General features: G+C 39.8%; 2 protein-coding genes across 2 annotated transcripts; both read right to left on the bottom strand.

Annotated features, from left to right (window-relative positions):
* Window positions 1–1,446: 1,446 nt before the first annotated feature.
* On the bottom strand, window positions 1,447–16,746 carry anpeplb (alanyl (membrane) aminopeptidase-like b). Its single transcript, XM_029253734.1, has 20 exons — window positions 16,182–16,746; window positions 15,275–15,436; window positions 14,969–15,111; window positions 12,941–13,061; window positions 11,168–11,322; window positions 9,448–9,561; window positions 9,196–9,339; window positions 8,961–9,026; window positions 8,598–8,663; window positions 8,227–8,375; window positions 7,819–7,901; window positions 5,522–5,655; window positions 5,083–5,138; window positions 4,312–4,459; window positions 4,110–4,198; window positions 3,868–3,975; window positions 3,272–3,439; window positions 3,041–3,181; window positions 2,529–2,610; window positions 1,447–2,153 (listed from the first exon to the last, which is right to left on the bottom strand). The coding sequence occupies exons 1-20, from the start codon at window positions 16,744–16,746 to the stop codon at window positions 1,995–1,997; spliced, it is 2,853 nt and encodes a 950-aa protein (XP_029109567.1). The 3' UTR covers window positions 1,447–1,994.
* Window positions 16,747–21,506: 4,760 nt separating this feature from the next.
* LOC108926578 (uncharacterized) lies at window positions 21,507–23,746 on the bottom strand. The gene is made up of 2 exons (XM_018739318.2): window positions 23,447–23,746; window positions 21,507–23,108 (listed from the first exon to the last, which is right to left on the bottom strand). The coding sequence occupies exon 2, from the start codon at window positions 23,034–23,036 to the stop codon at window positions 21,912–21,914; it is 1,125 nt and encodes a 374-aa protein (XP_018594834.1). The 5' UTR covers window positions 23,037–23,108; window positions 23,447–23,746; the 3' UTR covers window positions 21,507–21,911.
* Window positions 23,747–24,095: the final 349 nt, after the last annotated feature.

Here is a 24,095-nt window from a genome sequence, read left to right as displayed (position 1 = left end):
CACAACTTCTGTTTTTGGTTGTGTTCTAATATCTTTGCTTTAAAAGAAATTAAATAAGTACCTTGTTAATCATTTCAAAGCAGTGTTTAAAAGCAGTTTTTAGTACTTTACTCAGCATAGTTCTGAAAAATGAATGCTGTTTAATGTGATCAGAAGACTCAGAACCATGCAAGGCAACATCAGATTAAATAAGTAAATTATCTTGTTATATACGGTAGTTTTGGAAAATATCCCCAGAAACAAAGCAGCTCTTTACCCCTAGGTAAATGCAGTAAGCAGTGGCATGTGATGTCTAGCAGGAAGGTTATACATTGCTGAAATGTCACTCCTCCTTTCACCCATTCCTCATATAATGTGGTTAATTTCTTCTGTGAAATTGCCGTTAGGTAAATTTCCCCTTTGAGAGGTGGTTGAGTTGCAGTTCATTCTTATAGAAGAAAGTCTGTTCCAGAGTGAAAAGTAGGTTCCTTAGACATAAAATGCCGAAAGAAATGACAAAGACAAAATATATCACAATGACATACATACACGCAAACGCATATATAGAGAATCTGCACTCCTGCTGTATTACCCTTGGCACTGCAATGTAGTCAAAAAGGGGCATCCTGCTATAGTCCCTTTTCCTACCCAGTACCTTTGATCAAGGTACTTACTATAAATTGTTCGAATAAAAATGACCACCTGTGTAAATGGTTAAGTGACACTAAATGACTTAAAGATAGTCGTGGTATGATTATGGTTTACATTTACCTTATTTGATGACAGTGAGTGGTTGAGACTATCAATGTGATAGAAGTAGGAAGTATACAGTTTGTTTCGTTCTGGAAGAATTTGAACCTGAAGGATAAAGCCAGATTGACATCAGTAAGGGACAAAAACCTTATTTTGTTTAGACACAAAGCATGTATTGTCTGATACAAGCCATTGTGCAAAATGAAAATGCTCATTATAGGATAATGACTGTATAATGGGGGAGGGGGAAATCAATTATATCGAATAATAGATCTGTTGTGTAAAAAAAGTATGAAGCGGTTACTAATTTTGGAGGTCCTGCAGTATGAGGGCTGAGTGTTCTGGCATTTGCAGATATAAACTAAACCAGAGCTGTTAAGTAAAATATGTAGACTACATATACTGTAGCATCATGGTTAAAGCTGTTGCTTTTAAATGTGGAGGTTGTAGGTTCAAGCTCCACCTCCAACTGTAATACCCCTGAAGGTATTTACAAAAAAATTTGCTCTAGTAACAAAATTGCATTGCTGTATAAATGGGTAACGTTCTATAACTAGCTTAACATTGTAAGTTGCTTTAGAGAAAATCAGCTAAATGAATAAATGTATACCACATGTGGAACAAACAAATGTAAAAAGGTGATTAAATGTCTTTGAATAATAAAAAATACCTATACATATAAAAAATTTTTTTTTTTTCCACTTTTGACGGTAATCCAAGAAATCTTTTATTTCCTATATGATGTAATTAACATATTTACAGTTACAAAGAAGGCAGAATTGTACTGTTGTGTTATTTTCGTTTTGACACTGTTAAGGATTTTGAGATCATTGAACCTTAAAAAAGCACTTTCTTTGGACCACATTATGATTCTGAAGACAGAGACTATAACACAGCTAAATATAAATAAATACAGACTTTTAATTGTTTTAAATTATAACTGCAACAGAATATTTTTTTAAAAAAGACTAAAAGTTTGATCTCTGTACGTTAATCACCATAATTGCTGGAATATGAGTACATTTTTAGTTATTGAGGTTAATAACTAAGTTTGTAAAACTTTTGCCTTCTTGCTCTGGGCTTTTATCTCAGTGCGACTGAATGGCAGCATGTTTCATAAGATTGATCTTGTGTGAAGCAAAAATAATGATGTGAGCAAGCACAGGGTGTGTTGTTACTGTGCATCTTTGAAGTGCCTTCCATCTCTTCAATTTTGTATGTAGTAACACCTCTGGTGTTTCCTTTTTGAATTCTGGAGAGGCTTAGAGGTTTGTGGTCTCTCTGCGGAACCACTCCAGAACTGTCTGCTTGTTTTCCTGTACCCACTTGATGTTGGCCTCTGTTCTCTCCATGGCCTGTTGAAGAGCACGTGTGGCGGATCCAAAGGACCCCTCTCCATGGTCCTTTTGGAACTGTCTCAGCTGCAAGGGGAATAAAAAGGGGGTAGGGTCAGAACACCCACCTAGACAACACCTCTGAGTTGCCGTAGGAACATCAGTGTTTTGCAGCTGAACTGTAATTCTCATTTATAAATATGAAGCAGAGACCATACAAACAAGACTATTAAAGTTGTATGTAAAATGTATAGAATGTTGCTCCCAAATTTAATTATACAAGCATTCACTGCTTAAAACAGCATGTGTGCTTCATTAAAGGTCACTGTTCAGGTGTTTCTTACTGTTTGCTTTTCATGTTAAAAAAAAAAAAAAAATTGGTGGAAGTTCATAGTTCTGTTATCACAAACTATAAAGATGACACTTAAATAAGCCTGTCTTGTCATGCCAGAATAAACCAACCTGCTGAAGCTCAAAAACAGTGGAGAATCTCTCTGTTACTCCATCAATGAGGCTGCCGAGTGACATTATTCCCCCACCATATCTGAATAAGATAAATCACTTTCGTTAAGGAGCAACAAGGAAAAATGACTTCCAAACACAGTGCATGATAGGAAAAGAATATAAATTTGCAATCATAACATGAAATGTGTCTATAAAAAAATCTACAAGTGCATATTACTCAGACTGTAAGTGACCTTTGCACTGGACAGCAACATCTTGGCAAGCTACTGTTATCAAGATTTATTCGTATGTGTTTCTTTGTGTGACTTCATATGTATGGTAACTAGCAATAAACCGCTGAATATAACTACAGCCAAATGACTTCAAATGTCAGACAGAAAGCCTAGTTACAATTTCCAGAATCAACATTAGCAGTTACATGACCCTCTTGATGCACAGCTTTTTTTCTGGGGGCACTTGGCATATCCCCCAGATGTGCTATGTTGTGTGACTCAGGAATGGGAACTCACTCTTGACTGATGTATGACCACTGAGATCGGACAAAGTCCCAGGCTAATGATTGTCCAACCACATTTCTGGCAATGTAGTTGATGGTGGAAACAGAATCCATCTTCCTTATTTTGCTTGGATCCAGAGTGTATGAAAGGTATCTATTGAGATAGAATGAGACATTTCAAACAAACTTCACAGGACCAGAAGCATGGCCCATATATAGACCAGTCTCCCTTCTCCACTCTGACCTGTTTAGGATCCAGACATTCTCAGTGCAGCTCAAGGCATAACGCAGTTTGTCTTTCTCTGATGCAATGGTGGCATTCATGTACATCTGCCAAGCAAAGTCCCATTCCTCCTCTCCTCCAGCTGCTATGGCATTGCAGTAGATAGTTGACTTCAAATTTGGATGAATCCTATGTTGGTATTGCAAAGTTCATTATTAGGAAAACCCAACATGTTAACTCTACTAATGAGGTCCAGATGGCAGTTCTTGAGAGGTCAAGGAAACAGAGTGTAAAAGCAATTTGAAAATGGTTGTAACCTGTATTTATTTGTTTAATCTGGTCTGATCTTTATTATCATGTGTTTCCAGAGTGTGCTACATCATTGCCAAAAGGTAGTAGTGTAGTGATTTAAGAAACAAGTTGCACTCTTGAGAAAGGTACTTAACCTCAGTTGCTCCCAAAAAAATCCAACTGGTACAATGAGAAGGCGCTTTGAATTAAGTGTAAATTGCTTGGAATAAAAGCACCCATTTAGTCTTTTGCTGTGTTTTGAAGGGCTAACCTGCAAGTGTAAGTGTTCTAAGTATTTTTTTTCTTACTTACTATTCCTTACTTACTTATTTGATGCATTATTCATCCATTCCCTAAAAAGCTTTGAAGCTGTTTCTTTGCAGTCTTCCAGGTCATTGCTACATGCAACTGAGATGGCATTGATCTGGTTGTATCTGTGGGGGATCAAAACAAAGAAATTAGAAATCCAGGTGCATACAAGGAACCAACAATTTTGAATTTCCTTAATACTGATTGGAAATGCACTGATAGCAGGATATGAGTCAAACGATAAAGGAAAATCACTTACTGTTCTGTGTGGCCTTGTGGCACAGTCATGTTCATGGTGTAAGGTTCAAAGTACTTATAAAGATTATAAACTTGCTTTCTCATGTATGCCTAGTCAAGGAAGAATGTAGAATTATTTACATTTGATTTAATTTTCATTTTGTTGTTAAAATAATTTGACTGTAGAGGTAGACTTTGTTCTTGTGTTTGTTAAAAGAACCAACCTTCATTGGACCATAGACTTCAGAGCGATCAAACATGAGAATGAAATAATCGAGATTTTCCAAAGCAGACTCCCAAGGGATGTATTCAGTCTCATTACGGAGGTACTTGGTGGTGTTCAGAGCCAGTGTGGTATTAATATATTTAGCCCTAAATGAAAGACAGTACGCAGCAATCATTGGCTCAGGTTTGTTAACACTAAAGTTGCTTGATCACCTATTTGTTTTTCATATTGTATTTCTTACAATATAAATATAGCATTTGTGGGAAGACACATTATAAAATTTTATTTGTGGCATTTTTCAAATCAATAACTCACATGTAGACTTTGCTTTCAATGTTGTCTTTACCCAGGCTAAATTAATGTGTTAAAATGTAGAATATCTTTAGCCAAGAAATGTCGCTGTGACACATTGGGACATCAGCTAGTGTTGGTGCCTCACAGCATCCAGTCTCTGTGGAGCTTGCATGTTTTTACTGTGTTTGTATGGGTTTACCGTGGGTGCTCTGGTTTCCTGCCACAGCCCAAAGATGTATTTGAAATAAATTGCTTATGACAGTAGTGTATGACTGTCTTAGCAATTTGTATTACTTTCCTCTAGGACAGATGGGTACTCCTAAGTAGCTTAGTGTATTGTATCTGGCATTACAAATGCCTTGAAGAAAAGCATCAACTAAATATGAATTAATTATAATAATAAAATATGTTGGAGTGAAACGACTCCTGAACAGTGGTTCAGATAGCAGTGTGTTGGTGGGGTGATTGAACTTACCTTGCAAGGTTAAATGCGTCATCAATTAACTGCCCTCGGTTGATAACAGGAATATTCTGGAAGTAATTCAATTGCGGTTGTTAGGGAAACAAGCACAATAAACATACACCTGTGTTTTACTTTAAATCCTCTTTTGACATCATCACTAAAATTGCAGTTAGGAGATAAACATACTACTGCTATATGGTTATGTATGGTTGATATATGTATTTTTTTATTTTCAGTGTGTTAGTGCAAAATTTAAATACTAAGCAGTACACTAATCACTAACCAACCAAGAGAATAAGCAGTCATAAAACCTGTCTGGGATACACTCTTCACAATGAGCCTGTATTTTAACACATTTTACCCCAAATTTTACCTTAGCAGAAGGAATATTTTCAAAAATCAAGGATGTATTGCACAAAACTGCACAGAAACACACATTGAAGGGACTTACTTTGTGATTACTTTCAAGTTGCTTAAGCAATCGTTCCCAGTTTTGTGGATTGTAGTTAACTCTGAAATAGCCTGTGCAATTGACATTGGCAAGAAGCCACTGGTTTCCACTGGCTTGATACATGACTTTTTGCACTGTCAGGAGAGAAGAACAACTGTTAGTAAGACACCACATCTGGCCACAGGTCTGCGCAATATCCACCATCTCAAATAGATGATTTGTTGCCATCCATTATTCCGCTACCTTCAGAATTCTCAGAGTTACAAACAGTCAAGCTACAGGAGTAAAAAAAAAGTACCAGTCCGGTAGTAAATTAATCAGCCCTGTTTCAGTCAATCACAGCCTCAAGACAGGGTAGCATTGTGATTAGAGCTGAAGGACATGGGTTCAAATCCCATCTCCAGCAAGAGTGCTCTTGCGCAAGCTTCTTACCTTGAACTGATACAGTAGAAATTATCCAGTGAATGTGCTATTTTCTCCAGCTCTTACCCTTTATTTTTCCTTAAGACAGATGCCAGTCTACTGCAGGGCAGACATTTACTGCCTAAGCGCAATTATAGTCAGCGGTACTATTACTGGTGTATTTTAATTTACACGTTAAGTTCTAAAAGCGTACTGAATGATTCTATTTTGAGGGCTGACAGCCTTAGCAGGGTTGTGCTGTTGCATGCTTGAAAAAAGAGGAAAGGCCTTTGTCTTTCAGTTTCATTTGTACTTGTGGAAACAAGAACAGGAACTTGAATATTATGTTACATTATATTTTTTGCAGAATTGTACGGGCCAGTTGTCTCTTTCGGTGTCATAACATGTAATCCATCCTTTGCGAAACTGCAGGGAGTATAAGTGACCAACAACTATTCTTTGATCTCAAGACTATTTATGTTGCAAATATTTATTGATACACGAATTGAAATGAAAAGAATAATGATATGTTTGTTCATACGAACTTGCGGACATCAAATGTTACATTAATATAAAACGTTAGTGCTTAGAGAGTTACTGATGTAAATTGACTTCCGATTTAATGAGTGAATATGCGCTGTGTTACGCAGGAGCAAAGCCATGCCCACCTCTGGGATTGGCTATTGCTGCAGATAAAGCTATAGGGGTCAGGTGGGTCATAGGGTCTGAAAACTCACCTTTTCCGGACCCATTTCACCCAAGATCTCTTCAGCTCATGTATGGTGTAAATGTTCATGCACCTTAACTTCATGAGCATCCCTAGATAAGCCTTTATACAGCCGCTACTCCGGCATTGTATGTGATTTTGTGTATCTTACTAAATAAATAAATAAATAAATTTAACAAAAAAAAATGGTAGGAGGTTATCAGGATTCATCTATCCTGGGTTTTATGCACCTGCTGGAGTGATGAACATTGGTGCATCAAGTGGAAAGTAACAATTTAGGTTTACTTAAGAATTACATGTCTGCAGCCATGTCTTTTTTTCTTAATGTAATGCCCAAATTGTATTTTTGCTGAGATGTACGTCGCTTTGGAGAAAAGCGTCTGGTAAATGAATAAATATAAATGTAGATGTAGGAGGGGGTGCGGTGGCGCGGTGGGTTGGACAGCAGTCCTACTCTCCGGTGGGTCTGGGGTTTGAGTCCCGCTTGGGGTGCCTTGTGACGGACTGGCGTCCCGTCCTGGGTGCGTCCCCTTCCCCCTCCGGCCTTACGCCCTGTGTTGCCGGGTAGGCTCCGGTTCCCCGTGACCCCGTAAGGGACAAGCGGTTCTGAAAGTGTGTGTGTGTAAATGTAGGTATGGCCATGATATTTAAACTGACTGTCAGAGGACACTTTATTGCACTACACAGCCATACCTGGAAAAATGTGGATTCTATTACTGATGGAAGCTCTTCCTTTTTGTGTTTTACCATAAGTTTTTATTATGTCTTGTGTGGTGTTAATAAAAATAAACTTTCTCATGGCTGGTCACCCCTCGAAACCAGCACGCCTGACATGCCACATGGACTTAATATTAAAAAAAGAGAAAATCAATGAAGAGGTAGAATACACATATATAAGAATAATTTACAAGTTCTTGGAGTTAGAGTTCTCACTTCAAAACTGAGGAGAGATATTCCCAAAATCCTGATTCTTGTAATTTTTGCCTTGCCTTTGAATCTTTATCTTTTTTTAACAGACCAGATTTACCTTTTTTATATGAAATCTGAATCTTTCTTCCAACCTCCACATCAAGATGGTTCCCAGAACTACTTACTGAGCCACCATGTCAAACACGTGAGAACCCATTATGACATGTGAACACCCTGGAATTTCCATATACTTGCTTACCTGGACCCTTTCTGGTCAACAGGTCCGCCTCTAAGGTGGATGAACCGGACTTCATTACTTTAATTGGGACTTGCCAAGTAAAGCTGTAAGATTTAAAGAGGTAAATTGTTTTGTTATTTTGACAGTGATCAGTACCTGCAAACTGGGCTTTCCATGCAAAGGAACACAGAAATGGGTCAGAAAAGTTACAATGACTTTAATGTCTTTCTCCGCAACTATGATGGAGCAGTCACAGTTAAGCCTTTTTTTTGTTGTAAAATCCCAGTGTTCAGAAGCAGAGAGTGAATTAAGGTCAGTTATATGGGTAAATTTGCAGTGCACGTCTTAAAGTTTGGTTCTAGTACTTGATAATAACATGATAATTTGTCAGGAAAAGAAGCCAGTACTTGTTTGAGGGATAACACTTACTTGTAATGGGATGTTTGATTGAGAAGGAAGTGCTGCTGTAGAACCTCTCCAGAAGTGGTGTTGATGGTTATCACTGGATAGCCCATCTGTTGTGTCCATGTCTTCATTACTTCTTCCACACGAATTTCACTATTTACTTTGTCCAATTCCTTGAAACAATTAAGAATTTCCAAAATCAATATACATTTACTGAACAGTCAAAATATTGCTTTTCCAGAACTATGTTTTTACTGTACTGGCAGTACTGACAGTCATTTACAAGCATGCAAGACATTTATGTAAATACAAGTTATATTAATTTACAGTATACTGTGCATTAATTTTGAATGGATATATTTTCATTTTGCTGTTATAATTGCTTTTAAACTCACCATTTGTAAGTGACTCCAAAGGTCTTTATATTCAGCGTTGCTGTACTCATAAGCCTTGAGATACGACTTATAATTGAAAAACATAAAGGACTCAGTAAGTGTTTCACTTCAATAATGTTGAAAAATGAAAACTGAAATAAATGTAATTTTGAATGCATGCTCAGTAAAATGCTGTATTTGGTTATTCTATAAAAATATTATTTAACTTAAAATGTGAAGAAAAAATTTTTGCCAGATGGGCTTCCCTGTCGCTTAAATCATTTTGTGACAAGGTGGACTTTTTAAATCCAGCTCTACAATGTGTGTGTGCTCATGGATAGACCGGCAAAACCTTTAGTGTTCACATGGAATGTCACACGTTACCTTAAGACCTTTCTGAAAGACTGTCTCTGTCAGGTAATCTGACAGCATCCTAAGTACCGCAGCTCCCTAAATAAAACAAAGGACAGGAAAACATACTTCACGTATCCTTTCATTGTGTGTAACGTATGGAATCTGTTGAACACATTTAAATCTGATGGGAGATGCACATGGAAGACAATGAGGAAAAAAGTATGAAATCCTCCCTGAGACAGGCCCAACTCAAACTGAAGAGCACCTTGCTGTACGTGATGGAGTCAAAGAGCTCTGTGATGTCGGATGGAGTCTGCACATCTTTCTCTCCCGAGCTCAGGGGGTGGGAGGATGCTAAGGAGTCCACCTGCATCACAGGCTGGGTCTCGTGGAGGACAAAGAGGTCGTTCTGCCAACAACACAGGCCCATTTCACCCAAATTAACAACAGGGAGAACGAAAGGAACCAGTGGTGTTTTTCTTGCAAGAGCAGTGCAGAGAATGAAAGGCAAACTTACAATACCCCAGGAGGCCTCCGCTTTATTCACACCCTTGTATGAGATGTATGTTGCAAATCCTTCGTTCAGCCAAAGGTCATTCCACCATTTCATTGTGACCAGATTTCCAAACCACTGAAATGGGAATATGATATGTGATTTTTTTCATATATAAGTTACATGCTGTTCTTACGCATACCTGAAAGGGCTCTTTTAAATGGTATATTTAGCATTTTGCTATACAGTAGGTTATTTAAGATGACATTTTGATTGCTTAAATAAGAAAATTTAATTTGCTGTTAAATGAATTTAGCTGAGTGGTATGGTGGCACAGAGTGTAGTACAGGTGCCTCACAGGGACTGTGAAATTGGGTTAGAATTTGCATGTCTTCTCCTTGTTCACGTGGATTTCTTCAAAGTACTCCAGTTTCCTCTCTCAGTCCAGAAGACCAGTCTCAATTAGACTGGTGACTCTAAATTTTTCTTAGTCTGTGTGATTGTTACAGTATTACTGTTAAATACAAACGTTTATATATATATATATATATATATATATATATATATATATAGTATATTGCTACTAAATTGTTAAATATAGCAAATATAAAGTACTTGTAACAGTTTATATGCTTCTTTAAGCAAAAGAGAAACAACCGAAATAAGTTCATAGTGTACATCGTGCATGAAACTCTATGTGTTGAAGGTTTAAGACTACATAATAATAATGTTACTTGTCAGTGACAGTAGAAAGGAAGTAATGTAAGACCTATAAGACAGGTGGTAGCGTTAACCCCTTGTGGTATAAATTTAATATAGCTTATCCCGTAGGTTTATGGAATTGTCAGTCTGCTACAAAGAAAGGAGATTTCATCCCATTCTGTGCCTCCCATCTCTCGCTTGACCTTGTGGCCCTCACTGAAACATGGATCATCTCATAAAATATCCACACCTACGACTTTCTCTGCTAATTACTCCTTCATGCACACACTTTTGGTTGAAGTCTCAGCACAGTTTTGCTCATCTCCCCTCAGTGGGACTGTTCAGTTAATCTCTCCATCTATAGCTGCCTCTTTTCATTTCCATGTAATATCCATTACTGTGTTGATTGCACTCACTGGTCATCCTTTACCACTTTCCCAACCTCCTTCATACTTCCTAAAAGATCTTGACATTCTGTTGAGCTCCTTGTCAGTGGGCAACTCTCCATTGACCCTTCTATACAATTTCAACGCACATCTTCAGGACACTCGAGTACGTGGCCTTCTAGTGCTTGCAGTCGTTTGAGAAATCAATGTCTCTATTAACAGCTGCTCACAATACTGGCAACCATCTTGACCGTCTTCACTCGAAACTGTGACTCACCAGCTCTCCTTTTTGCTCTATTTTATGGTTCATATCACTTCTTCATTTCCTTTTAGCACATTATCACCCCTCTTTTTTAGACCTTCCATCATTCTCTGAATGATGTGTCCAACAATCCCTGTGTTCTTTTTTCAACCTCTTGTTTCCTTCTTACCTCATTCTCCAGAAATAAAATCAATGCCATTCGTAGCAAATTCTCCATATCCTGCTGCTTGTCCTTACAAGGCCTAGTTCACTGCTTTCCAACCCCTCTATGAAATTGACATCTACAGACTCCTGCTGTCATATTGAGTCACTAACTACTATCTTAATGCCATTCCATCTCCTCTTCTACAGACCATCTCCCCAAAAGTAATTCCTTTTATTCCTTTTATAATACCTGGTGGGCCACTTCATGAGCAATGACTGTGACAATCCACTCCTTGTTGGAAGTCGAGGAAACCCCTTCTTCATAGAGAAGAGCTGTCTCACGGTAGGTAATCAAACCCCAGTTCTCCATTGCACCTGCGCTGAAGTCCGGCAGTGCAATCTGGTCTGTGACAGTACATGGAGGGCACAAAAACACATGGTCAGCTTAATTATTTGACTGTATTTGTAGACTTAAGAGCAAATATCACTCCAGATGTGTTAACTGCAGTCTTTCTTTCCAAGACAATGCAAAAAAGCTCCAGCAAGCTATTGTTCATTGTATGTTATTCACCTTCATTAACTGTCTTTTCTTGTCAGGGATGTGGCAGTTCAGAACCTATCCCAAAATCATTGGGTGCTATCTTTGGAGGGGTACACCCTGGATGGAAGTGCAAGCCCATCACAGGATAGTCATACAGCCACTGCAGCCACAGGGTAGCCAGTCATGCATGCACAATGGGAAACTCTGAATTGCCAATTCTCCTGAAATACATATCTGTGGGAGGAAACCCCCACAGATATGAGAACATGCAAACTCCATAGAAACTGAACTTTATTTGAGCCAGCCCGGGTGCTGTGAGGTCTGAGTGCTGCCTGCTGCACCACCGTGCAGCCCGTGGTTATAATATTAGTATAAATATCAGTATCTGTATAGTCTATTATCATACATGCTTGCATTTGCAAGAGTTTTCTCCTACTGTTCCAATTTCTCCCACAGTCTAAAGATGTTTCAGGTGAAATGGTGACTCTAATCTGCTATACATGTATATTATTAGTTTGAAGTGTTTCACAAAAATGAAGAAAGATATATTCGTTCAGACTGCAAAGCAAAGAAATTTACAATAAATATGAGCATTTGAAAAATACAAAAAAACAACAGAATTCATCCACTATTAATAACCATTTGTTGGATGTGGAATCATCCTAAAGCATAGAGTGTAAGGCAGTGTAAACCCTGCAAAAGACTCTAATCCAGTCCACTCATACACACACTATAGGCAAATTAGCGTCACCAGTTAACCTGAAACACATGTCTTTGGACTGAAGGACACACCTGGAGCACCCTGAGGAGATGCCATACATACAGAGGGAAAACTCCCCAGGTCCTAGCACTACCATGGTGTCACCACGCTGTCCAAAAACAGCAGCATAAAACACAATAAAAAGAGACAATAAGAGGAAGATAAATGATGAGAGGAAAGGTGAAAGGGGGTAGGAAAAAGAGCACATGTATGTGTTACATAGAAATGCTTCTAAACAGGTCTTAAGCTTTGATTTAAAGGTGTTCTGAGTAGTTCTGATATGCTGAACTTGGAATTACATTTTTTACATATTTAAAAGACAGTTAAAGAACTGCGCATCACTGGTGAAAATGGGTGAACCTTTTCTGGTTCAGGAATGTATTACATTGAAATCAACAGTAACTAAGAGTTTGTTTTACTAAATACCACCTTCCAAGCACAACTGCTAGCAAAGTGGTCAGAGTTGCCAGCTTTGGGTCCAAAGGTCACAGGTTTGAATCCCACCAACGTAATACCCATGAGCAAGGTGCTTAGCCTAAATGGCTCCAGTAAAATTACACAGCTGTACGAATGGGTGAATAATTATACGTAGATTAACATTGTAAGTTACTTTTTGGGAAACGTGTCAGCTGAATGAATAAATGTAAGCAGATATTCAGCAATACGTAACCTGTGTAATTCTTTTAACATGAACAGGATTTATAAATATGAAAAAAACTTACCAAGTTTACTCAACGGATATGGTATACCAAACTCTTCCTCATAAAACATAAGTATTTCTATAGATTTTTCCTGTGCGTATTTTGTGTGATTAGCATCGACGGCTTCAGGTCGAGCCCAAGTCTGCAATGAAGGAACATGAACAGGAAAATGAAGTAATCTCTTTCACTCACACCCTCACATACACACACAGTGTCTGAAACTGCTTGTCTCAAGCAGGGTCGCAGCAAACCGGAGTCTAACCCGGCAACACAGGGCGCAAGGCTGGAGGGGAAGGGGACACACCCAGGATGGGACGCCAGTTCATCGCAAGGCACCCCAAGCAGGACTCGAACCGCAGACCCACCAGAGAGCAGGACCCGGCCAAGCCCGCTGCACCACCGCACCCCCTATTAATAAAATAATGTAACAAATAATGGTATAGTAATACTGTTACTGTATTATTAAATCAGTAAACTAGCTAAGAATAAGAATGTGAAGTTATGCAATACAACAATCATTAGGCGAGAATGGTAAAATATAGAGGATATTTCTTAAACTATGCTAATCTGACATTACTTCCATGGAAAGTTAGTTTGCATTTTCTGTCTTGCTTTGTGTATTTGCAAAAGTGTGGATTTATACAGTTCAGTCATACTTTTTGCGTTTCCTCATATTTATTCATTTTAAGTATCTTCACAAATTGGATGGAACCATTTTGCTCCATCTATTCTTTCCTCTCTTTTAAGAAAACGTCCAGCCCCTGCTGATGAAAAGCAGCCTCACAGTATATTTCACTGAGGAGATGGTCTTCCTTGAGATGTGGGCGGTGTTTGTTTTGAGCCACGCATACCCAGATGTCCTATGAGATGGTTCTATGTGAGCAATTGCTTCATTTGTGTCCATTTGTGATCTAGGTTTCAAGTTCAGCTCAGAGTACTTGATAATATTAAACTAAAAATCGTCTTCTTAATTTCAACGACTGGAAAACATTAAACTAAAAATTATATTATTCATGTAATTTCAACCACTGAATGCATGAATGGCAAAGGCACAAGAGATATGAGGTGAAAGAGAGGATAAGATGTCATGGAGAGTGTGGAATAGTTGTAGGAATGCTATAGTATTGAAGTCCCGAAGGAAACATTGCTGTAGTACCTTTGAACAAAATATCTTACTTGAACTGCTCTACTAAATTAACACTTTAATTATTTACCATATTTTAAATCACAGAGTGACATAGTTCTCCTTTTAGAAAGAGTAGTTAATATAAGATTGTACTGCTTTTTCTAGCGCTGTGTCAACAGATTGGGGAGATTTGGGAGACACATTTTGATTATGATTAAATTAAGTTTAAAAAGGACATTAAAAGCTTGGGAAAGTTTTCATAATTTTAAATAACATCAAATTTAGGTTAAATACCAAATAATATAGATCACTATATGTAAAAAAAAAAAAAGAGAAAAAAAAAACTATTTTCAAGCTCTCAAATAATCTGCCCATCAGCTAGTTTTCATCAGACCTATATTCTGTCAGAGTGCAAGATTCAGAGCCCATGTATTCTGTAAGTGCAGTCCACCCCCAGGAACTATCCCACCCTCTCACTTAAGGTAATTTAAAATCCACTCTTACACCATTCTCTTGGAAGACCAGAACCCCTGATGGAAAGGTTAAAAATTCTCTGATCAGAAGGATGTAGTATTTTCGGTTTTATTGAGTTTAATACACTGAAAGGATGGTTTAATTAAGTTATATTAACAAAAGTGTAAAATGGCTCTTAAATATAAATGGCATAAAGCACATTCTTTAACCTTTAGTACAACTGTGCTATTAGTTGAGCAGTTACTATGTTGACAATTTTCTGGTAAATGAAACTGGGAAGAAAAAAAACACTATGTGTATGTAAGTAAAATACAGTGAACTTGTAAAATGAAGTGAAAATGTAACGAGCTGTGTAGCAAAATCAAACTAGTTAAAATTAGAGTGACATCCAAATTAGAGCTAAGATTACGTAAAAAAAATTCTTAAAGTCCATAACCAAAAAGCCTTACCTTGAAAGTATAGACCAGATTATCAGACTTTTCTTCTTTGAATTCTGAAACTGTAAAGGCTAAGAGGTAGGTTGACATCTTCCGTGTTGGATAGAAATGCGTAACCAACCATTGTTCATCATCAATAGTAGTTACCCAAGATTCTGTAAACGGATAATGAAATGAATGAATTTGTGGTTTTCTTTTGTTTTCTTAGACAAAAGCAGAAAAGGAACATAAAGTACAATCGCCAATATTTGTCACTACCAATAGAACATAAATCTTTTTTTAATTAAAATTGAAAATATATTTTTTTTATTATGTTACCCTTTGTCTTTGCATTGCTTAGGGCTGTGGTATCCCTCCTGTGGATAATGGTTATGTCGAATATTGCTTTCATGGCTGGTTCATCAAAGCAGGGAAATACTTTTCTTGCATCTGTAGGCTGCATTTGGCTAGCTGCTAAATATCTAAAAGTCAGATAATTACAACAAATACATAAATATATAAATAAGAGACTGAAAATAGATACAGAAGCCATTGCTGAACATTTTCAAAGTACAAGATTAGAAGCATTTTAATTTTGCAGCTATCAGTACTACGTACACATAAGTACTAAAGTATTTAAAGAATTGATGGAAATGGATGATAAAATTTCTATGGTTTCATATGACCCAGAATTTTTACACAGGGGTTTTGCTTATGCTGTCAAAACTGAGTGGAATTAGTAAAAAGAAAGGGTGAAATCTCTGCTTTCATAAGATCACATTCTGACTCATGTCAGGTGATGACTTGTTTCCCCAAATACTTATTTGACTTTATATAACTTGTTTACTGAAATAGCACTTATATGTTTAGTTAATATTGTTGACGTTCCTCAGGTATTTCATTCCTGTGCCTTAATTTGCTTTTATATCGAAATATATAACACTAAGTTGGTACAAATAAATTTTAAATGAAAACTATTTTTTTGCCAGAAAAGAAGATGATACAGATGGTTACCTGTATGTAATTTTAACTATCGTTCTGTCAATTTTTTTTAACTTTTAGGCACATCATACAAATGGCTTTATTGGGCAAATAAGCAAGAAATCCAGATAAGTGTCAAATTTGCCATCTGTGTAAATACCCATACGAAACACAATTATAATAACCTTCAAAGTATTATTTTTATGTGTGAAGCATAGAAGATAGTGTACATATGCTTGAAATAAAAGACAAACTTACCTGTCCTCCCCATTTTCAGTGTATTTGCTTATGTAGAGGCCAGCTAGATCATCAAACATCTCCCCCTCAAATGTGGTGAAAAAAATATAGTTTTTATTGGCTTTCAGCGCACTTTCAAGTTCGACTTCCAAAAAGTTACTTTCATCGTCCCATAATGTAAGTCTTCCTGCCACCACATCCCCATTTTCATCAGTGACCCGGAACAGAGTTATATTCAAGTCTTTGCTGTGCATGAAAATTTTTTTAGTGGTTTTCAGACACTTGAAGTACACAGTGGCGTTTCCGTTGAATGCAAATGTCTGGTTTGTGACATTGCTCAGCCTGGTGTAGAAGTAAGTCTGCAAGTACACGTTGTACTTCTCCGGGACAAGGTCTCCAGGTAGCCTCAAGTTAGGCGGTGGCCCAGTTGGGAACGGGGTTGTGGGAGAGTTCGTTGGCGGCCGTTGTGGTGGGTTTTTCTCGATCTGGATATTGTAGACAACGAGCATGGTGATAATGGACGAAACAGCCAAAACTGTCACCACGATGATGCTGACAGCCAGAGCCTTCGAGACGTACACTCCTTTGGACATTGTGGATCGCCGTTAGTCCCGCCGGAAAATGAACAAATCTTGAGTGAGCGCCCAGCTTTAACAGCCACTGTATCTCTCCCTCACCTCTCATAAACAGACAACGCACCTAACAAACATGCACCAACCAAGACCACGCCGGCTATTAACTGATTAAATATTAACCTTTCCAGGCAAGCAAGAAAAGGCAGCGACTGAAGGAGGTCGATGTTCACTGCAGTGTGTCCAGCCCATTGCTGGTCCACATCTGGAAGCTGTTTTCCTCCTGAATCCTGGGAGCGGGAAGCCTCAGTACAGAGCTTCTTTCTCGTTCTCAGCTTTCCACAGGCGCAGGAGTCAACAGAGGGAGAGTGCAGAGAGGGGGCCATCATTTGCATGTTCTAATGTTCCCCCTATGTGAAAGGAAAGGCATTTTGGGCAGTGCTCTTCTCCTGGGCCCCTACGGCTCCCCTCAGCCCTGCAACGACACAACCAGCTGCTTGAGAAACTCCAGTTCCCTCCTTGGGCTTGTTGACCAATCCCTGGGTGCCTGACAAGACCGTATCCACTCAAGACCAGATATCTATGCTTTTATAAAATGAAAAGCATGTGTTCCCCACCTACTCAGTAAGGAGTGAGCAGGAATATCCGCACTTGTTGCACATTCTTTAGTCTCCAGAAGCTGAACTCTAACAGTGGAAAACAAAAACATTAAGGTGAATTGAGAGTGAGTTTTTGACTGCAAGTTGCGTCTACATTCAATAAATGCAATCATGCTGAACTCTTAGCGAAAATGACAGGATTCAGTCTCTTGCCAGTAATTCTGTACCGTAATTTATTAAGTCCTTGAAAAAGAAACTGATGCAACTGCAGGAGCCATAAGGAAACTAGTTAAAAATCACGTGATCGTTGAGTTCTGTTATGCAGTTATACACTTTCTTGATGTCAGGGTTGCCTTTGTGTGGTTTAACATTTTACATAAAAACAATAAACAGTGCAAAGCAACTTCCTGATAGCCTAATTGGAGGAAATTAAACAAAATGAGAAAATGTTAACACACCACACTGAAACTAACCACATATTATTCATAAAGTTAATGGTTATGGTTTCAGCCAGCAATCCAGCCAGTGCCTTGGTAATTAAAGTACAAAGTTTAAATGTACAACTTGCTTTGAACTTTGACACGAAAGGAAAATCTTCTTCGTTGTGCACTGTCACATAAATATAAACTCCTGTACAATCCTTCAATCTAAAAAAAGGCTTTCTTGGCATTTTTAACAAAAAATTATATTTAGTCTATATGAGTTACTGTATGTAATATTGTGAGAAGCCTTGGACAAAGGCTCCAACTAAATTAAGAATACTACTGCTGTTATTATTACTGTTATTATTATTACTGCTATTACTGTTGTTACAATAATTAAGGACAAATGATGGCCAGGTGTAACCGTTTAAACCCACTGGAGACACTTTTAAAGGGGGGGGGGGGGGGTGTTTGGGTGAGGGGGGTGCGGTGGTGCAGTGGGTTGGACCGGGTCCTGCTCTCCGGTGGGACTGGGGCTCACGTCCCGCTTGGGGTGCCTTGCGATGGACTGGCGTCCCATCCTGGGTGTGTTCCCTCCCCCTCCAGCCTTACGCCCTGTGTTGTTGGGTTAGGCTGCAGCTCACTGCGACCTCGTATGGGACAAGCAGTTTCAGATGGTGTGTGTGTGTGTGTGTGTGTGTGTGTTTGAGTAAGAAAAGAGAAAATGTAATGATTGATTAATTTTGGTGGATGTGAGTTTGTCTGAAAGGGCTTCTTTGTTCCTTACCCTGAGATAATACTACTTTCTAATAGCAAACCGATAGTTATTGCTTCGCGTTTAATTCGTAGATATTCATGGAGGAAGTAGGCTGAAAGTTTACCAGATTCTGCATTACAGCAGGTTTATTTCCTGAACCATTTAGTGATTCATTTAACATGCTGTGCCTAATAGTTTTTTTGACAATTCAAAAAAAGTTTAAGAAAGCTGTATTTTGGAGGTATTCGAAAAGCCTGCTTTGAAAACATAGTTCATAGCGTGACAATAGACTACCAGCATGTCGGCTACTTATGCCATGATGTGTCTGCAGCAGTTTTCCCTCTTAACTGTCCGTGCACACGGTTCATTAACCGAGTGCACATGGCAAAACACGGATTGCACATAAAGTTTCTGTTTTTCCAATCATCAGCAATTTTGCAGTTTTCAGTAACACACAGTCAGTATAAATTCCTGTGGCTGTCTGTTCCTTTCAGGCCAGTATGTGCTGCTACTGCATGTCTTGCTCTTCTTACTGATGCTGTTTATTTTTAGTCTTGCATCATGTTGTATTGTTAAAATTTGTTATCGTGGCACATATATTTCAGCTATGGCTAAAAATCATGCACAAAAGTAGTGTATTGTGCACACAGCCTCTCAGAACTTATAGGGAACATTGATCTGCAAACTGGTCACATGGCTGAATGAAAACAGCATGATAAACACAGTAGCACAATAACTTTTAATAAATTGTCTGCTGGGGCTTATGGTTAAGTGTGGAATTTTTTTCTTCCATCTCAGCTTGTGTATTAACTGCAAAAAACATGCTTTTGCTCCCATAGATTGGTCCCTCAGATGCATGGCTGACCAGTAGATAACAGAAAAGCCCTTGTAGTTGCTCTGAGAAACATAGAGTGGCATTATATAAATATTATAGGATTATTGTGGATGGGGAGCCCATACAGCCCAAGTTAACCAAACCCGTCTGAAGTCTTGACCACCAACTCATCCAAAACAAAATGAGACAGAGCTTTTGCTACATCTCATGCCTGTTATGAGACTGGTTCAATGCAAGAATGTTTTTGATCCCTTTAAGACACTAATGCTTTGGGAATTTTCCTATGTATGTTCTGAGATTGCTGGGTTAAATCTTATTTTTATATATAAATGGCTTTTGTGGCAATCTGGGGTTCACTTCAATAATGTTTCTCTGTGTTATATGAGATTTTTATTTTCATGCTAAATCTGGGAATCTTGTTTTTAACTCTGAATTTTTCCACTGTCAACAAGATGCAGAATATAAAAAAACTCTCGACCTTCCAAAGAACATCTTCAGGGTTACTTCAGTGTCAGCTGACTTTAGAGTATGTGACAGCAAGAACAAATAATAATTGATGCATTACAGCAGATGCATGTAAAACTTCAAAGTTTGGGATCATTCAGAAATTTCACATTTGTGTGCTACTTTTTGTTGTGTGTGTTTGCCTGTACACAGTTTCATTTGCTGGTATTACAAATAATGGATTGCAAAAAATGTTGGGAGCCCTAACTTCAGCTTGGAAGGAACAATAATATGTATTAAAGACAAGACATGATTTAATTGTGTGCATGATTGCTTGTGATAGAGTAGTGTCCTGAACAGGGTGACCCCTTGACTCACACTGTATGCTTCAGAAATAGGCTCCGGATGACTGCAACCCTGCATTTCACAAGCTCTTACTAATAATTCACACACACGCACACATTGGCTGAATCCGCTTGTCCCAAGTGGGGTCGCAGCGAACCAGAGGCTAACCCGGCAACATAGGACGTAAGGCTGGAGGGGGAGGGGACATACCCAGGACGGGACGCCAGTTCGTCACAAGGCGCCCCAAGAGGGACTCGAACCCCAGACCCACCAGAGAGCAGGACCCGGTCAAACCTGCTGCGGCCCTGTGAGTGACACAAAAGCTAGGAATATGATGTCAAGGTTTTATATCTTATAAGTCAGCCCCCTCTAACGGTTACAACAAGTACTACATTTGTAAATGATCACTTCAGGCTGGATGCTGTACAACAGGGCGGCACGGTGGTGCAGCAAGTAGCTCTGGTCGTAGGTTTATATCCGAATCACTCTGTGTGGAGCCTGCATGTGCCAAGACAATTGCTCAGTTTAACTATACATTTTCCATTGTGTGAGTATGAGACTGTCCTGGGCACATGGCTATGTGTGATAACTAAGATGTGGGGAGGGAGGTGCTCACCTTGTGTGGTTTTCAGCATCATTAAGTCTCATATTCTGCATTTAATTTTCCATTCTCATAAGGCACTGCTCATAAGCTTGTAAGTTTGCTCATTATGCACATTTTAGGAGAGAGATTACATTTGCTTTTAAGTTGGAATTCTTGTAAGAGGAGCATTTTTGTGTGTGTAAGTATCTTGTGTACAGAGATTGTGGCTGAACAATTCTTACCTGTTTGCAAAGTTAAAAAAGCATAGACAAATGAAACTGAATTGCCTTTGTGAAACGAGTGAAGAAAAGTATAATGTGTGCTGAATACAAAAATGTCACAGGAAAAAAAATCATATCACAACCAGATGGCCTGAGGAGTTTCTGTTGTGGTTGGGGTGGAAACTGCATTCCAGTGGTATAATGTAGCACAGACTCAAAGTCAGAATTCGAATGTTGTACGACATAAGCGCATTAATGTGTTCTGGACTTAAAAAAGTGAAAAAAAATGTTGTCATTACTGTCTGGACAAAACACATGCCTATGACTGTATCCTGTCAACCTTTAAATCTCCGTGAAATACACAGAACACACAAGACTCTTGACTGAACCTGGATGTCCTTGGCAGGACCACTGGGTGGTGGTCTTGACCCTGCAGTCTAACTATTAAGTGACTTTGGGGTTTGCAATCGTTTGGTCCTGTCGAAACACAGCTTCCGAGAGGCCATTTTTGCATCTCGTTTTACATTAAACAGTCTTTTCATTCAAGTACTCTGCACACACTTCTGAGAGGGTAATATTTTATTCATTCACTGGGCCTTTTCAACCATATGACTCACCCCAATACAGTATATGTGTAACTGATAAAGAGATTTTTATTATTCCCTCTTTTAATTAAAATGTGAAATACATCTCCATTAGATGACAGCTTCCACTTAATTGTTTTTAATTTGAAAAGTGAGAATACTTACACTGCTGGAATGTTTTTAAATCAACTTCAGATCCCATTAAATGGTTTTATTGTGTACATTTTTTTTCATAGTCCAGTGTGATGGTGTACTAAAAGGATAGGTAAAAATTGAAAATTGCATTGAATAAAGCAAAAAATCAGCAGCCTGTTATGGCAAAAATTACTGAAACGTTTTAACTAACTAGCGTGAGACTTTGTTAAGCACATAATATTCAAGACCAAAGCAGTGTCCTCACCAAAGCCAGCTGTCTAAGTGCTGAAGGCAATAACAAGACTGCTGGAGGATGGAGGTCAACTCCCCGTAGCTCTGCTCTTTCCAGCTGGGTAACAATCGCTCGTTGTTGAGGGCCTGCAGTTTGGGTGCCCCCTCCTTCAAGACCTGGTAAAGACAGGGCCACCGGCTCTGTATCCGCAGCCTTGTCCGCCGGTCGAGGGTAATGCCGCGCACTGCTTTTTTGGCTCGCAGCTCCCGGAGGGAGGGCAGGCGAAGGCGGGAGAAGACCAGCCCACGGCTCTGGGATACGTCAAGGAACTCTAGCGAGGGTGACTCCAGCGTATAGGAGATTCCCAGGTTCCTCAGTGGCACCAGGATGTGCAGCGTCAGGGAGCGGAGGCTAGGCAGGGCCTCGGCCAAAGCCTGTAGGGTCCCTGGGTTGACCCCCTTGAAAACCCAGAAGTACTTGAGCTCCAGGACGCGGAGACACCGGAAGCGAGACAGCAGCGAGACAGAAGCCTCAGACCAGTCAAACGGCAGGCGCATTTTTGCGATGCGTGGACACTGGCAGGCGAGTTTCTCTAACAGGATCTGGAAGTTACAAACCTGATCCAGCTTGGTGACGCTCTCTTGATGCGAGCTGGAGCCAGCGTGGAGCCGGAGGTCCAGCGGCTCCAGGAGCGTGAAGGTCCAGTTCAGGTCAAGGTGGCTGAGGTCCCGACAGTGGACGCTTTCTAAGAGGTTCGAGAGAAACTCGCCCCATTTATTGCACTGGTCCCCCAGGTCGAAGCTGGCCCTGAGGGTGAGCAAACTCGCCCCTCTGGACATGAGATGGTGGGCGTAGTTGTGCACCCATGCCTTCCAGCGCTCAAACTCCCGGTTGGACACCAGCAGCCCCTCCTGACCCGTATGCAGGGCGCCCCGTCGGGAGAAGTCCGCCACCCTCCACAGCTTGCCCGACCGCACTAGGCGACTCCAGCTGGAGCACACCAGGGCCGCGCTGCACTTGTCCACCTCGCCCAAGAAGGACAGCACATGTAGCTGGCAGTCCACCGGCAGGGAGTTGAAGGGGAACCAGTCCTCCTGGGACCTGGCTGGCCTCCTACCGCCCACAGGAGCCAGGATCCTCTTTCTCTGAGGCATGCTTTCGAAAGGTGGGAGTCTCGATCACCCCCGTCGAGGGCAAGGGGCCAGTCTTGCTTGAAACATGTCAGGCTGGAGCAACAAGCGGAACAGAGAGTGAGAGAAGATGAAAATGTAACTCTGTGAAAATATGAATACGCTGGTGCTACTGGTTGCTGATCAATTAAATTGATTAAATTCGCATCATGGACATGATGATATATACATACAACGAGGTCATTCAGCCACAGTCTTTAGAGCTGCTAAGAACATGAACTTGAAGTTGAACACATGATGAAGAGTGAACTATGCTGCAGGGTAGGGTTTTTTTGTAAGAATCACTACAGTGATCGCTCTTGACAGTTATTCTTCCAAAACCCTAACCTTCTGCATAGTTCACTGTAATGTCCAGTATTACAAGGGTGACAAACCTTCTTTTCCTGCTTTCATTTCAGCTCCGTGCTCGTTTTTTAAAACGCCGGTCGTTGCATCTAAACAGCCGCGTCCGGACACTCATCATCATGGCCGGTTTTCCGGAGTTCTTCTATTTAATTCTTTGTACGTCTGCGATCGCTTCTTCTCCGAAACTATTTCACATGAGGCGAGCGGCACTTCACAGACTGTAAAAGAAAGGCGAAAGTTAGTTTGCTGCACCACTTCAGCTGCGGCGGTGGCGGCGGCTCCTGCGGCTCTTGTTATTGTTGTTGTTGTTGTTGCCGCCGCTGTTATTCTGTGACGTCACAAAAGTGCGCGGATTCTTTTTCTTCTTCGACGAATTTTAGATCCAAAAAGGTGAGTTCGCCACCTAGTGGCCCGAAATACCGGTCGTGACTTCCGGTTCAGCACGTTCGTTCAATGACCATTGGAAGCCTTAACGGTTAACCCGAAGACTACCGGCGTAATTGGAAAGTGTGAAGTGCTCGGAAATGTATCATTACGTTGCTAATCTGAGTGAAAAGTAATACGTGATATAACCCTGCAGCTCTCTTTTGGCTTCGCGTCGCTGTTCATATAGGCTATCCCAATCTTAATCCGTATTGCATACGAGGCAGTTCTCAGCCTCAGGAACACCTCCTCGCC

This window comes from Scleropages formosus, chromosome 7, assembly GCF_900964775.1.
Source record: "Scleropages formosus chromosome 7, fSclFor1.1, whole genome shotgun sequence".
Classification (NCBI taxonomy): Eukaryota; Metazoa; Chordata; class Actinopteri; order Osteoglossiformes; family Osteoglossidae; genus Scleropages; species Scleropages formosus.
The sequence above is the reverse complement of the archived record's forward strand: the minus strand, read 5'-3'. Positions and strand labels throughout refer to the sequence as shown.

Bases quoted from the DNA above. Each gene is read 5' to 3' on its own strand.
- anpeplb (XM_029253734.1), bottom strand. From the start codon at position 16,746: ATGTCCAAAGGAGTGTACGTCTCGAAGGCTCTGGCTGTCAGCATCATC. The intron at 5,656-7,818 runs GTAAGCAAGTAT...CTCTCCTGACAG, and splicing joins GTTGACCAGAAAGGGTCCAG to TGCAAAAAGTCATGTATCAA. The intron at 3,182-3,271 runs GTCAGAGTGGAG...CTATCTCAATAG, and splicing joins AATGTCTGGATCCTAAACAG to ATACCTTTCATACACTCTGG.
- LOC108926578 (XM_018739318.2), bottom strand. From the start codon at position 23,036: ATGCCTCAGAGAAAGAGGATCCTGGCTCCTGTGGGCGGTAGGAGGCCA.